Here is a 12,650-nt window from a genome sequence, read left to right as displayed (position 1 = left end):
GTATTCAACCCCTTTGCTATGGCAAGCTTAAATAAGTTCAGGAGTAAAAATGTGCTTAATAAGTTACATGGACTGTAATAATAGTGTTTAACGTGATTTTTGAATGACTACCTCATCTCTGTACCCCAAACATACAATTATCTGTATGTAAGGTCCCTTAGTCGAGCATTGAATTTCAAATGTAGATTCAACCAAAAATAGGTTTTCCAATGCCTCGCAAAGGGAACCTATTGGTAGATGGATTTTAAAAAAGCAGACATTAAATATAATTTTGAGAATGGTGAAGTTGTTAATTACCCAGTAACTACAAAGATACAGGTGTCCTTCCTAAGTCAGTTGACAGAGCGGAAGGAAACTGGCTCAGGGATTTCACCATGAAGCCAATGGTGACTTTAAAACAGTTAGAGTTTAATGGCTGTGATAGAACTGAGGAAGGATCAACAACATTGAAGTTACTTCACAATACTAGCCTAATTGACAGAATGAAAAGGAAGCCTGTACAGAATAAAAATATTCCAAAACATGCATCCTGTTTGAAATAAGGCACTAACGTAATACTACAAACAATGTGGCCAAGCAATTCACTTTTTGTCCTGAATGCAAAGTGTTATGTTTGGGGCAAATACAAAACATTAGTATTACCACTCTCCATATTTTCAAACATAGTCGTGACTGCATGATGTTATGGGTATGCTTGTAATTGTTAAGGACTGGGGAGTTTTTCAGGATAAAAATGGAATGAAGCTAAGCACAGGCAAAATCCTATAGGAAAACCTGGTTCAGTCTGCTTTCCATCAGACGCTGGGAGATTAATTCACCTTTCATCAGTACAATAACCTTAAACACATGGCCAAATCTATACTGGAGTTACTTACCAAGAAGACCGTGAATGTTCTTGAGTGGTCAAGTTACAGTTTCGACTTAAATCTACTCAAATCTATGGCAAGACCCGAAAATGGTTGTCTAGCAATGATCAACAACCAATTTGACAGAGCTTGAAGAATTTTGAAAATAATATTGGGCAAATGTTCACAATCCAGGTGTGCAAAGCTCTTGGCGACTTACCCAGGAAGGTTCAGCTGTAATCGCTGCCAAATGTGCTTCTACAAAGTACTGACTCAGGGTTGTGAATACTTAGAAATACAGAAATATTGAATTTACATTTCTCAATAAATTTGAGTGAGGAAAGAAAGATATCCAAAAACATGTTTTCACTTTGTCGTTATGGGGTATTGTGTGTAGATGGTGAGAAGAGAAATTGAATTCATTTTTTTTGTTCAGACTGTAATAACAAAATGTGGAGTAAGTCAAGAGGGTATGAATATTTTATGAAGCCACTGTATTCCTAGCAGCATAGGCAGTGATCTAAAGTGTGACCATTTTGGTTGCATATGCTCCTAAATATTTTGCTCTACGACCAGTGCGCTTCACTGTACTGTTGTTCCCGAGTGACTATTTTCATCATGATATGCATAGAAAATAATGGAAATCTATGTTTTCAAAAGCATGTGAGTGTCGTGTTCATATTTCACAACCTCCGCAGGCTTTTGGAATTGCCTGAAGTCAATTGCCTAATGTCAGTCAATAGCAAAATAACGCACTTATTGATTTAAGCTTACATTATAGCATGCAAAATTTTTCTGATATGTGATAAATGAGCAAACGAATAGATGAGCTGCACCTCCACGTATTTTCCCAGCCAGAGGTCAATTAACCAAAAATATGGAGATTTCGTTTAAAAAAAAATCACATTGATTCATTACCAGACAAGTCACAGGATTTTGGTTTGGAGAAGCCTAGGCTATTACGCGAGTGAGCAAAATAATCCACTGACGTTAGGCTACATAACATGCTTGCAACATTTTCTGATCAGTCCTGCTAATAGATGAGCAACCTAGAAAAATGTATCCAGTCTATTTAGACAGACAATGTCCACATTATTCACACATTTTAGAATGTACGAATAATTTGAATATCAACATATAAAAATGTATTATTTTTAGTGTTAATGCCCTATCTAGTGGTTCTATATTAGGCCCTATATTTACAATTGTATAACGTTGAGGTCCTTGAAAATTAAAATGAAGTGCTGGAGTTATGGGTCAATTTGCATATATTCACTTTTATTCCTCTTAAGTACACATGTGGAACTGCATGAAAATACATCTGTAAATGTTGATCCCTTTGTCACACATTGGCTCCATTATTTATAGAAATAACCTGTTAAACAATATAGAAGCCTAATATTCCCCCAATGACAGGTTTTTGTATCAACATTTTAGCTTTTTATAATAAACAAATGTTTTACAGCGTTCCATATTCGTTTTTATGGTACAACATGTGCTTCAGAAGTAGCTAGAATACACAGACCCAATATAGGTTATATCTTAATCAATTAAAAACATCTTCTTTTCTGGTGCTCCTTAATACCGGTGATACCAAAATGTGTTGTATTAATTTAGAACCCTGAGCATAGGTAGACTTCTGTCTCGATTGTTGACTTGAGAGCACCCCTATTAGTTGATTGAAGAGGCGTGCATGAAATGTGTAGTCTAGTTAGATGGAGACTGAGGTGGTATGTTTATAATGGAGGTTTCACCTTCTGTGTCTCTCCCTGTAGATCCGGCTACCCTCTGGGGAGTCCATGCGGGAGCGCTTCCCTGCCGACGCCCCTCTGCGCAGCGTGATGGAGCACATCTCCGGGCGCTACCCTTCCCTGGCCTCCTTTTCCCTCCTCCAGGGGTTCCCACGGAAACGCTTTGGGGAGGCAGAGCTGGCTTGCTCCCTGCACTCCCTGGGCCTCACGCCCAACGCCGCCCTCTGTATCCAGACCACGCCCCCAGAGACACCCCAGGATCCGGCCAGCCCAGCTGATCGCCTCTTATTGGGTCAGGAGGAGGTGGTAGTTGCACCCCCTGCGCTTCCCCAGCCACAGCAGCCCCAGATACCAGAGCTGGAGGAGGAAGGGATGGAGGATCCCACTCTGCCCCCACCTCTGCCTCACCAGCTGTGGGAAGAAGCAGTGGGCTACGCAGGCATCCCTGGTGTTGGCCCCCCAATGACCGGACCTTCTCACTCCTGGGGTAAGATTCACGTCTGGCGTATGAAGTCCTCATTCACAATGTATTTGATGTATTTTCAAATATCAAAGTTGATGACTTGTTGGGTGTTTTACCTTCAGAAATGTCTTTTCTTGGAGTATAAATGTAACGCTGTTTAATTGCCTTACTCACGCAGGCTATTGCATTATGGACCCATTAGTTTGAGGCATCACTTTGTGAAGACACCATAACACCATTACAGGCACTAAGTTTCATTCAGGCATTCTCTGGGTCAGCTGAATGTGAATTGTTCACTCTGGGCACAGTTTCTCCTAGGTACAGATCTAGGATCAGCTTCCTCTCCCCAATCCTAACCTTAACCGTAAGTGGGAACAATGTGAAACTGACCCAAGATCAGCGTCTAGGTACCACTTCATCCTACTCCAAAGTGTTCATGCAGTTTTTCCCTGACAGGACGGGGCCAGAAGCTGAATCCTGGTGATGCAGAGGAGGCTGCCAGCTCAGACGATGAAGAGATGCCAGAGGGGGGTAGAGAGCCGCACTTCCTCCTCAATGGTACTACAACCTCTGTTTGGAATTTTCTTTTTATCCTTCCTTCCTTTCTCTCTCTGTGTCTCCCTGGTTTTTCCTCTGAACAACTTGTTCTTTACAGTCCAATAAAGATGAGCCCTCTCTCTGTGTCAGTGGTTAGACAAATGGCTTTGAGCTTGATGAGCACTGCAGCCCCATTTGCAGTAGGATTTAACCTACTGTCCCCTGGGAATATAGTTTTTTTTACACCAGGTTACTGCAGAAGTAGTTGAAGTGAACTAGTGTGTGTAGAAATCCATTGAACTAACCTGCCATAGCTGCGGTCAGGATAGTGAGCCAACTGGCCCAGTGATGGTGTTTGATATCTCCTCACTGACCATGAGAAAGCTGCTTTGATTGGGAAATAGCAGGTGAATGCGCCCGACTTTCCAACTTATGCAAGTTTGCGCTGCACTCTCTCGTGCCAAAATAAGTCAGTTTCTCTGAGTATTCAAGCTCTGAGGTACAGACAGTAATCCAAGTGTTACACTTCGTGTGAAGCACATTGCCGGGGATTCTTTTTACAGCCAAAGAGGAAGCTAAAACTGAAGAAGAGGAACATTGTGATTAGAGAGAGCGATGTTGTTGATGAGAGACATGTGATAAGTCTCAGACATGCATTCAGATGGTTAAATAGCTTGGATATTTGTCTGAAATACACTATATATACAAAGTATGTGGACATCCCTTCAAATTAGTGGATTTGGCTATTTCAGCCACACCCGTTGCTGACAGGTGTATAAAATCGAGCACACAGCCTTGCAATCTCCATAGACGAACATTGGCAGTAAAATTGCCTTATTGATGAGCTCAGTGACTTTCAACGTGGCATGTGCTGTTATTGTGAAGTGGAAACCTCTAGGAGCAACAATGGCTCAGCCGCGAGGTGGTAGGCCACACGAGCTCACAGAACGTGACTGCCGGGTGCTGAAGCGTGTAGTGCGTAACAATCGCCTGTCCTCAGTTGCAACGCTCACTACTGAGTTTCAAACTGCCTCTGAAAGCACTTCAGCACAATAACTGTTTGTCAGGAGCTTCATGAAATGGGTTTCCATGGCCGAGCAGCCACACAAGCCTAAGGTCACCATGCGCAATGCCAAGCGTTGGTTGGAGTGGTGTAAAGCACCATTGAACTTTGGAGCAGTGGAAATGCGTTCTCTGGAGTAATGAATCACACTTCACCATCTGGCAGTCCGACGGACAAATCTGGGTTTGGCGATTGCCAGGAAAACGCTACCTGGCCCAATGCATAGTGCCAACTGTAAAGTTTGGTGGAGGAGGAATAATGGTCTAGGGCTGTTTTTCATGGTTCGGGCAAGGCCTCTTAGTTGCAGTGAAGGGAATCTTAACGCGACAGCATACAATGACATTCAGACGATTATGTGCATCCAACTTTGTGGCAACAGTTTGGGGAAGGCCCTTCCCTGTTTCAACATGACAATGCCCCTGTGCACAAAGCGAGGTCCATACAGAAATGGTTTGTTGAGATCGGTGTGGAAGAACTTGACTGGCCTGCACAGAAACCCTGACCTCAACCCCATCAAAAACCTTTGGGATAAATTGGAACGCCGACTGCGAGCCAGGCGTAATCGCCCAACATCAGTGCCTGACCTGACTAAGGCTCTTGTGGCTGAATGGAAGCACGACCCTGCAGCAATGTTCCAACATCTAGTGGAAAGCCTTCCCAGAAGAGTGGAGGCTGTTATAGCAGAAAACGGGGGACCAACTTCGCATTAATGCCCATGATTTTGGAATGAGATGTTCGACGAGTCCGCATACTTTTGGTCATGTAGTGTAATTCAAGATGTATGGCTTCTAGAATGAATACAGATTTAAATTGAGTATCCTAAAGGCCTAAGCTATGGTTAACCCCAGCAGGTATGCCCCAATTACCCTTCTTCCCAGAGAACCGGCTGCGTGGAGGGCTGGAGCCCAGACACCACTGGCCAGACCAGGGCAACAGACTTAGGTGAGTGCCCAGCCTAAACCTAGCCTATATCATGACCATGCCCTCCACTTTAAAGCAATGTCTTTTTTTGTAACGTGATTTCAATTTCATTTAACATTTGATACTGTTCAGGATCTAAACTCAGCGGAAAAAAGAAACGTCCCTTTTTCAGGACATTGCCTTTCACAGATAATTTGTAAAAATCCAAATATCTTCACAGATCTTCATTGTGAAGGGTTTTAACAACCATAAACAATTAATGAACATGCACCTGTGGAACTTGTTCAGTTTATGTCTCAGTTGTTGAATATTATGTTCATACAAATATTTACACATGTTAAGTTTGCTGAAAATAAACGCAGTTGACAGTGAGAGGACGTTTCTTTTTTTTGCTGAGTTTATAACCCTAAGCAGAACTTGCATCTGAAAAAATATTTGTCGGATTATTCAAATTGAAATGAAATGTAATAGGTAACTGTTGAAAGTGGATTATTTTTCAATGTTTAGTTCTGATCAGCGCTGCAACACCTTTATTATTAACTTGTTGAATGTGTAGAAGTGTGCCAGTTTGCTAATGGTCGAACATAAGAGGTGACTTGATGTGTTGGCATGCAAACTTCAGACTTGGCATGCAGCCTGAGAAGGGGCTCAGGACCAAAACTTGCTCTGTAAATACATGAATTTTGAATGCAGCAGAGTTCTCGACATTATAGCCAGAGTGTGAACTTGCACACTCCCCGTCATTAATTTAAAGCGTTGGATTGGTGTAAGCATTATTGGCTTGGAGTAAGTTTCCACCATTGTTAAATCCATGACGGGAAGTGTGCACAAGGGTGGAGAATCGGGAAGCTTTTCTTATCTTTAATCAGTTGACTAGATGTCACACATGGTTGTGTCTCTCCCAGGGAGGGGGTGGCAGAGGACCCAGCAGTGGAGCCAGAAGAGGCTGCAGGTTGTGTGGTGCCGGGGGCAGCGGGCCAGGCTGCAGTAGAGCGCCTCCAGAGAGCTGCCCAGGATGACCCCCAGGCCACTCAGGGTCACCCATCCCCCCCCAAGAAACCCTTCAGGACGCCCAGCGTCCCCTCCCTCTGTGCAATGGCCACCCGGGCCACAGTCAACCTCATGACAGGTCAGAGAACAACTTTAAAGTCCAACACTGTTATTTGCACACAAATAAAGGTTGAAAGGCCTCACTTCTTGCCGACTGTTTTTCCAACCATCTCATCTCAGAAATTGTGAGAATTGTCCGTACATTGGTTGTGGTTTATTGCAATTGTGTAAAAAATTCAAGATCACAGAAATTCATGTCTGGAAAGCTGCATAGACAACTTATTTATTTCTCTCCTTCGTTCCTCCTCTCTCAGCTCCCAGCATGCAGTACAGCAGCAGTCTGTCGTGTCTGACCCCTGAACTGGCCGAGCTCCTGCTCAGTCACATGTCCCGCGAGAGGCTCCTTCGCCCGCGCACCCTGGAACTCTTTTTCGGCTGCCCGATGCAGAAGTTTGTCCTCAACTGCTACCCGTACTCCACCAACGAGCTGCTCCGGCAGCTACGGGCCTTCACTGCACTGAAGCACCTGAGCCTGGTCAACTCTCCTCTCATCACAGGTATACCTTTACCTTGACAGCATTTGTGCTCACTGAGTATGCGTCCCAAATGGCAACCTATTCCATATAAAGTGCACTACTTTTGACCAGAGCCCTATTTCAACACTATTATTAGCGCCATTTGAATGTCAAGTTAAGAAAGGTACAAAAATAAAGGAATATAGATGCATTGGTAAGCTATCACTTTAAGCATGTGACTGGTTATCTTTGCAGCTTGTGGCTATGATAGTGATGGTTGCTATCTCTTTGTCTTCCCGTTGTCCAGACGCAGGCCTCTCTGTGCTGTGCAGCCTACTGAAACTGCAGCACCTGAACCTGGCCTCATGTAGCAAGCTAACAGACTCCTGTCTGCAACACATCACAGGTGAGGTTCTTCTCTAATTCTGGGTTGTATTCACTAGGCACCAAACAAAAGAAAACTGACTTAAACAGGAAGGGACTATACCTGAACTTGCCCAATAAGTAACGTTTGTTTTGGTTTTCTGTTGCAAAACGTTTTGCTACGGTGTGCACTAATAAATATGACCCTGGCTACAGCATAGAATGGCTGTGGATGAATTACGTTTTTAATGCTTGGTAATCAGTCTTGTGAATATACAGTGCATTCGGAAAGTATTCAGACCCCTTCAATTTTTCCACATTTTGTTACATTACAGCCTTATTCTAAATGGATTAAAACAATTATAATCCTCATCAATCTGCACACAATACCCTATAATGACAAAGCAAAAACTGGTTTTTAGACATTTTTGCACATTTTATAAAAAATCTAAAACTGAAATATCACATTTACATAAGTATTCAGACCCTTTACTCAGTACTTTGTTAAAGCACCTTTGGCAGAGATTACAGCCTCGAGTCTTCTTGGGTATGACACTATAAGCTTGGCACACCTGTATTTGGGGAGTTTCTCCCATTCTTCTCTGCAGATCCTCTCAAGCTCTGTCAGGTTGGATGGGAAGTGGCGCTGCACAGCTATTTTCTCTCCAGAGATGTTAGATCGGGTTCAAGTCCGGGCTCTGGCTGGGCCACTCAAGAACTTTCAGAGACTTGTCCGGAAGCCACTCCTGCCTTGTCTTGGCTGTGTTCTTAGGGTCGTTGTCCTGTTGGAAGGTGAACCTTTGTCCCAGTCTGAGGTCCTGAGTGCTCTGGAGCAGGTTTTCATCAAGGATCTTGCTGTACTTTGCTCCGTTCATCTTTCCCTCGATCCTGACTAGTCTCCCAGTCCCTGCTGCTGAAAAACATCCCCACAGTATGATGCTGCTGCCACCACCATGCTTCACCCTTTGGGATGGTGCCAGGTGGGGGGGGGTCAAGGAGGTCAAGGACTAGGTCAGGGAGGTGACCGAGAACCAGATGGTCAATCTGACAGCGCTCTAGAGTTCCTCTGTGGAGACAGGAGAACCTTCCAGAAGGACAACCATCTCTGCAGCAGTCCACCAACTGGCCTTTATGGTAGAGTGGCCAGACGGAAGCCACTCCTCAGTAAAAGGCACATGACAGCCCGCTTGGGGTTTGCCAAAAGGCACCTAAAGGACTCTCAGACCATGAGAAACAAGATTCTCTGGTCTGATGAAACCAAGATTGATTGGCCTGAATGCCAAGCGACACGTCTGGAGGAAACCTGGCACCATCCCTACAGTGAAGCGTGGTGGCAGCATCGTGCTCTGGGGATGTTTTTCAGCATCAGGGACCAGGAGACTAGTCAGGATCGAGGAAAAGATGAACGGAGCAAAGTACAGAGAGATGTGCCAAGCTTGTAACGTCATACTCAAGAAGACTCGAGGCTGTAATCACTGCCAAAGGTGCTTCAACAAAGTAGGGTCTGAATACTTATGCAAATGTAATACTTCATTTGCTAACATTTTCCAAAAATGATGGGATATTGTGTGTAGATTGATGGGGAAAAGCTATGTAATCAGTTTTAGATTAAGGCTGTAACGTAACAAAATGTGGAAAAAGTCAAGGGGTCTGAATACTTTCCGAAAGCATAATATGGTAAGAGTGGCGCTTCAACTTGGTAAAAATGATTGAAATCATAATTACGGATAAATGTGTCAACCATTTCACCAACTTGAAAGGAGGACTAAGATAAAAAAACAAAAATCTCACTCCGCACCATTTGTGTCTGAAAGGCTTGAAGAGCCTGTCTTTCCTGTCGCTAGACCAGACCAAAGTAAGCGATGTAGGGATGGTGCTGTACCTGCAGTCTGCTCCTTCGACACTCACCCAGCTTAGTCTGAACCAGACCTCTATCACGGAGGCCACCCTGGCAGCGCTGCCCGCCTGTGTGCCCCAGCTACGACTGCTCAGCATCAAACACACTAAGGTAGCTCACTCTTGCGCTCCTACAAGCACACAAACATGACAACATACCCAACCACAATATCCTGAGGCCATTTTGAGATTTAGGTCTACTTTGACCCCTTCCTCCCTCGTCTGTCAGGTGAGTGACGTGTCGGCCCTGGCTGAGCTTCCCAGCCTGCAGACCCTCTACCTGGACGGCACGGCGGTGAGGGAGGGCTCTCTGGAGCACCTGGCCACCCACTCCGCCCTCTCTGCCCTCAGCGTGGCTGGCATCTCCGTCGCTGATGGCAACAAAATTCTCCAGATCATCTCAGGTGAGCTGCACATTGTATGTGTGTGTACAGCAGGGGGTACTCACATCTGAGAGAAAGAGAGGGAGGGAGACTGTGTACAGCAGGAGTTTTCAAATCAGGGCCTCAAGGTCTGCAGTACTGCTGTTTGAATGACTTAAAGTAATTGATTTTCCAGAGTCCATTCTCCCTGTTTTCTCAGGTCCCTGATTAGAGGGGAAGATTACTGCAGATGTTAATGTTGTGTATGGCTCACAGTATATAGTTCAATGTGTTTACTAAAGTACTACGTCTGTTTTGGCTTGTTCATCCCAGGTCTCCGGCTGACCCAGCTGACCCTGCCTGGACGCCACTCGGTGACGGACGCCGGCCTGGCCTTCCTCTCCAGACTGTCCCTGCTGTCCGAGCTGGACCTAACTGACTACACATACGTCACCGACCAGGGGATCACCCAGCTGGCTACCATGACCAGGTCAGCTCACTCTCTCATAACTATTATCCTCTCCTGGTGTCAATATACACGCTTGTCATGATAGACTGGCACTCAGTGGTCACCAACCTCTGTCTTGTGGAGCTATACAATGATTTCAACTAATCATTTAGACTAACTGGTTGTGTTCGTGGTGAGCTGGAACAAAGATCTGCACACTATTGCTCACATGGACTAGAATTGGTGGTCACTGCTCTAGTTGATTCACCAGCTTCCTCCAGTGTTGACATTGCAGTGAATGAAGAAATGCTGGGCCGTATTCATTAGGGACCAAACAGAAGAAAACGGACTGAAACACAGAGGGACTACCTGAATTACCTGTTCAATAACAAACGCTAATTTTTGTTTTCTGTTGCAAAACGTTTTGCTACGGTGAGCACTAATGTATACGACCCTGATAGAAATGTCCCCCTCTCCTGTCTCCAGGCTGAAGAGGCTGTCACTCAGCAACACGCAGGTGACGGATGCCGGGCTGCCCTCCCTGCGCTGTCTGCAGGAGCTGCTGGAGCTGTGTCTGGACCGCACGGCCGTCACCAGCCGTGGAGTGGCCGACCTCGTTACCGGTCTGCCACACCTGCAGGTACGGAGCATGCATGAAACCCCAAAGACAACTATTGTTGTCTGCAAATAAGTTATAGGTCAGCTAGGGCGCTAACAGTGCTCCGTTGTAAAACTTTGTTCAAGCTGCACGGCCAGGTACGACTCCAACACCATCATTAAGTTTGCCGATGACACAACAGTGTCATGATCACCGACAACGACGAGACAGCCTATAGGGAGGAGGTCAGAGACCTGGCAGTGTGGTGCCAGGACAACAACCTCTCCCTCAACATGATCAAGACAAAGGAGATGATTGTGGACTACAGGAAAAGGAGGACTGAGCACACCCGCATTCTCATCGACAGGGCTGTAAGTGGAGCAGGTTGAGCGCTTCAAGTTCCTTGGTGTCCACATCACCAACAAACTAACAAGGTCCAAGCACACCAAGACAATCGTGAAGAAGGCAAAACAAAATCTATTCCCCCTCAGGAAAAGATTTGGCATGGATCCTCAAAAGGTTTTACAGCTGCACTATTGAGAGCATCTGGTTGCATCACTGCCTGGCATGGCAACTGCTCAGCCTCCGACCGCAAGACACTACAGAGGTTAGTGCGTACGGCCCAGTACATCACTGGGGCCAAGCTTTCTGCCATCCAGGACCTCTATACCAGGCGGTGTCAGAGGAAGGCCCTAAAAATTGTCAAAGACTCCAGCCACCACCATAGACTGTTCTCTCTGCTACCGCACGGCACCGGAGCGTCAAGTCTAGGTCCAAGATGCTTCTTAACAGCTTCCACCCCCAAGCCATAAGACTCCTGTCACTATTGTTATTTTACTGCTGCTCTTTAATTACTTGTTCCTTTTATTTCTTATATATTTTTTTAAACTGCATTGTTGGTTAGGGGCTTGTAAGTAAGCATTTCACTGTAAGGTCTACACCTGTTGTATTTGGCGCATGTGACTAATAAAATGATTGATTTGATGCAATTATTAGCAGTAGTTGCATTGATGTTGTGGCTTTATGTTCCAGGTATTAAGCTTGGCCAGTACTCAGGTGGGCGACACGGTCGTGAGGAGAGGTCTGGTCCACTGTGTTCAGCTCTTCAAGCTCAACCTGAGCCGGACACGCATCACTGACCACGGTAAGATCCCATCATACAGTTGAATAAAGGGCGCACTTGGCCCAAAATAGTCAACTGGACGGTCATTGCAAAAATAGGACATGAGCTCTCTAATACATCTCTATAGGTCCCACTCATTATCTTGCAATACTTCCATGGAAGTATTTAGAGGTGAAAACCTAATATACCTTTTTGTGTCCATTTCCCTCAGGACTGAAGTTCCTGAAGTGCATGTGTCTGACCCAGGTGAACCTGGACGGCTCGGGCGTGACCCTATCGGGCATCGCCAACCTGATTGCCTCCTGTCCCCACATCACCAGCATCAGGGCCAGCAACCCGCGAGCCATCCCCCCTGACCAGGTCTCCGACGACAACGACGGTGACAATCAGTAGGAGGATGAGTAGTGACCCCGCCCAGCCCTTTCTGATGAGGCTTGGGTCAGCTAGCTAGTAGCTTCCGCTGTGCTCTGCGGTATCAGCCCCATGTTTCTGCATCCAGCTGACAGGCTCAGCGTAGTCTGGGTGAAGAGAAACCCAGCTCTAACTGCAATGCTTCAACAGCGGCTAGTGACACTACTCGCTCAATCACAAGTCCACCATACTAGCTGTCGAAATCTTAGAAGGGTGCCTTCTTGTGCTTCTAAAGGTCTAGATGGGAGCCCTGCTCCCTGTAGTTAATCACAACCACCATTAAAGTTATTACGATGAAGTCTCA

At 45.5% G+C, this 12,650-nt stretch overlaps 1 protein-coding gene across 2 annotated transcripts in view; it reads left to right on the top strand.

Annotated features, from left to right (window-relative positions):
- LOC112227936 overlaps positions 1 to 12,650 on the top strand; it is a 17,437-nt gene extending 4,787 nt beyond the window's left edge. Inside the window, exons 6-17 of one of the 2 annotated variants that reach the window (XM_024392959.2) lie at positions 2,621 to 3,083; positions 3,516 to 3,617; positions 5,508 to 5,601; positions 6,486 to 6,709; positions 6,945 to 7,187; positions 7,453 to 7,551; positions 9,323 to 9,516; positions 9,634 to 9,808; positions 10,100 to 10,256; positions 10,701 to 10,854; positions 11,845 to 11,956; positions 12,147 to 12,650. In XM_024392959.2, the coding sequence (XP_024248727.1) occupies positions 2,621 to 3,083; positions 3,516 to 3,617; positions 5,508 to 5,601; positions 6,486 to 6,709; positions 6,945 to 7,187; positions 7,453 to 7,551; positions 9,323 to 9,516; positions 9,634 to 9,808; positions 10,100 to 10,256; positions 10,701 to 10,854; positions 11,845 to 11,956; positions 12,147 to 12,328 (2,199 nt within the window). In that variant the 3' untranslated portion in view covers positions 12,329 to 12,650. The remainder of the gene's footprint in view (positions 1 to 2,620; positions 3,084 to 3,515; positions 3,618 to 5,507; positions 5,602 to 6,485; positions 6,710 to 6,944; positions 7,188 to 7,452; positions 7,552 to 9,322; positions 9,517 to 9,633; positions 9,809 to 10,099; positions 10,257 to 10,700; positions 10,855 to 11,844; positions 11,957 to 12,146) is intronic. The other variant, XM_024392960.2, reaches the window with a different exon arrangement.

This window comes from Oncorhynchus tshawytscha, linkage group LG29 (assembly GCF_018296145.1).
Source record: "Oncorhynchus tshawytscha isolate Ot180627B linkage group LG29, Otsh_v2.0, whole genome shotgun sequence".
In the NCBI taxonomy this organism is placed as follows: domain Eukaryota; kingdom Metazoa; phylum Chordata; class Actinopteri; order Salmoniformes; family Salmonidae; genus Oncorhynchus; species Oncorhynchus tshawytscha.
This window is presented reverse-complemented; position numbering and strand designations above follow the sequence as displayed.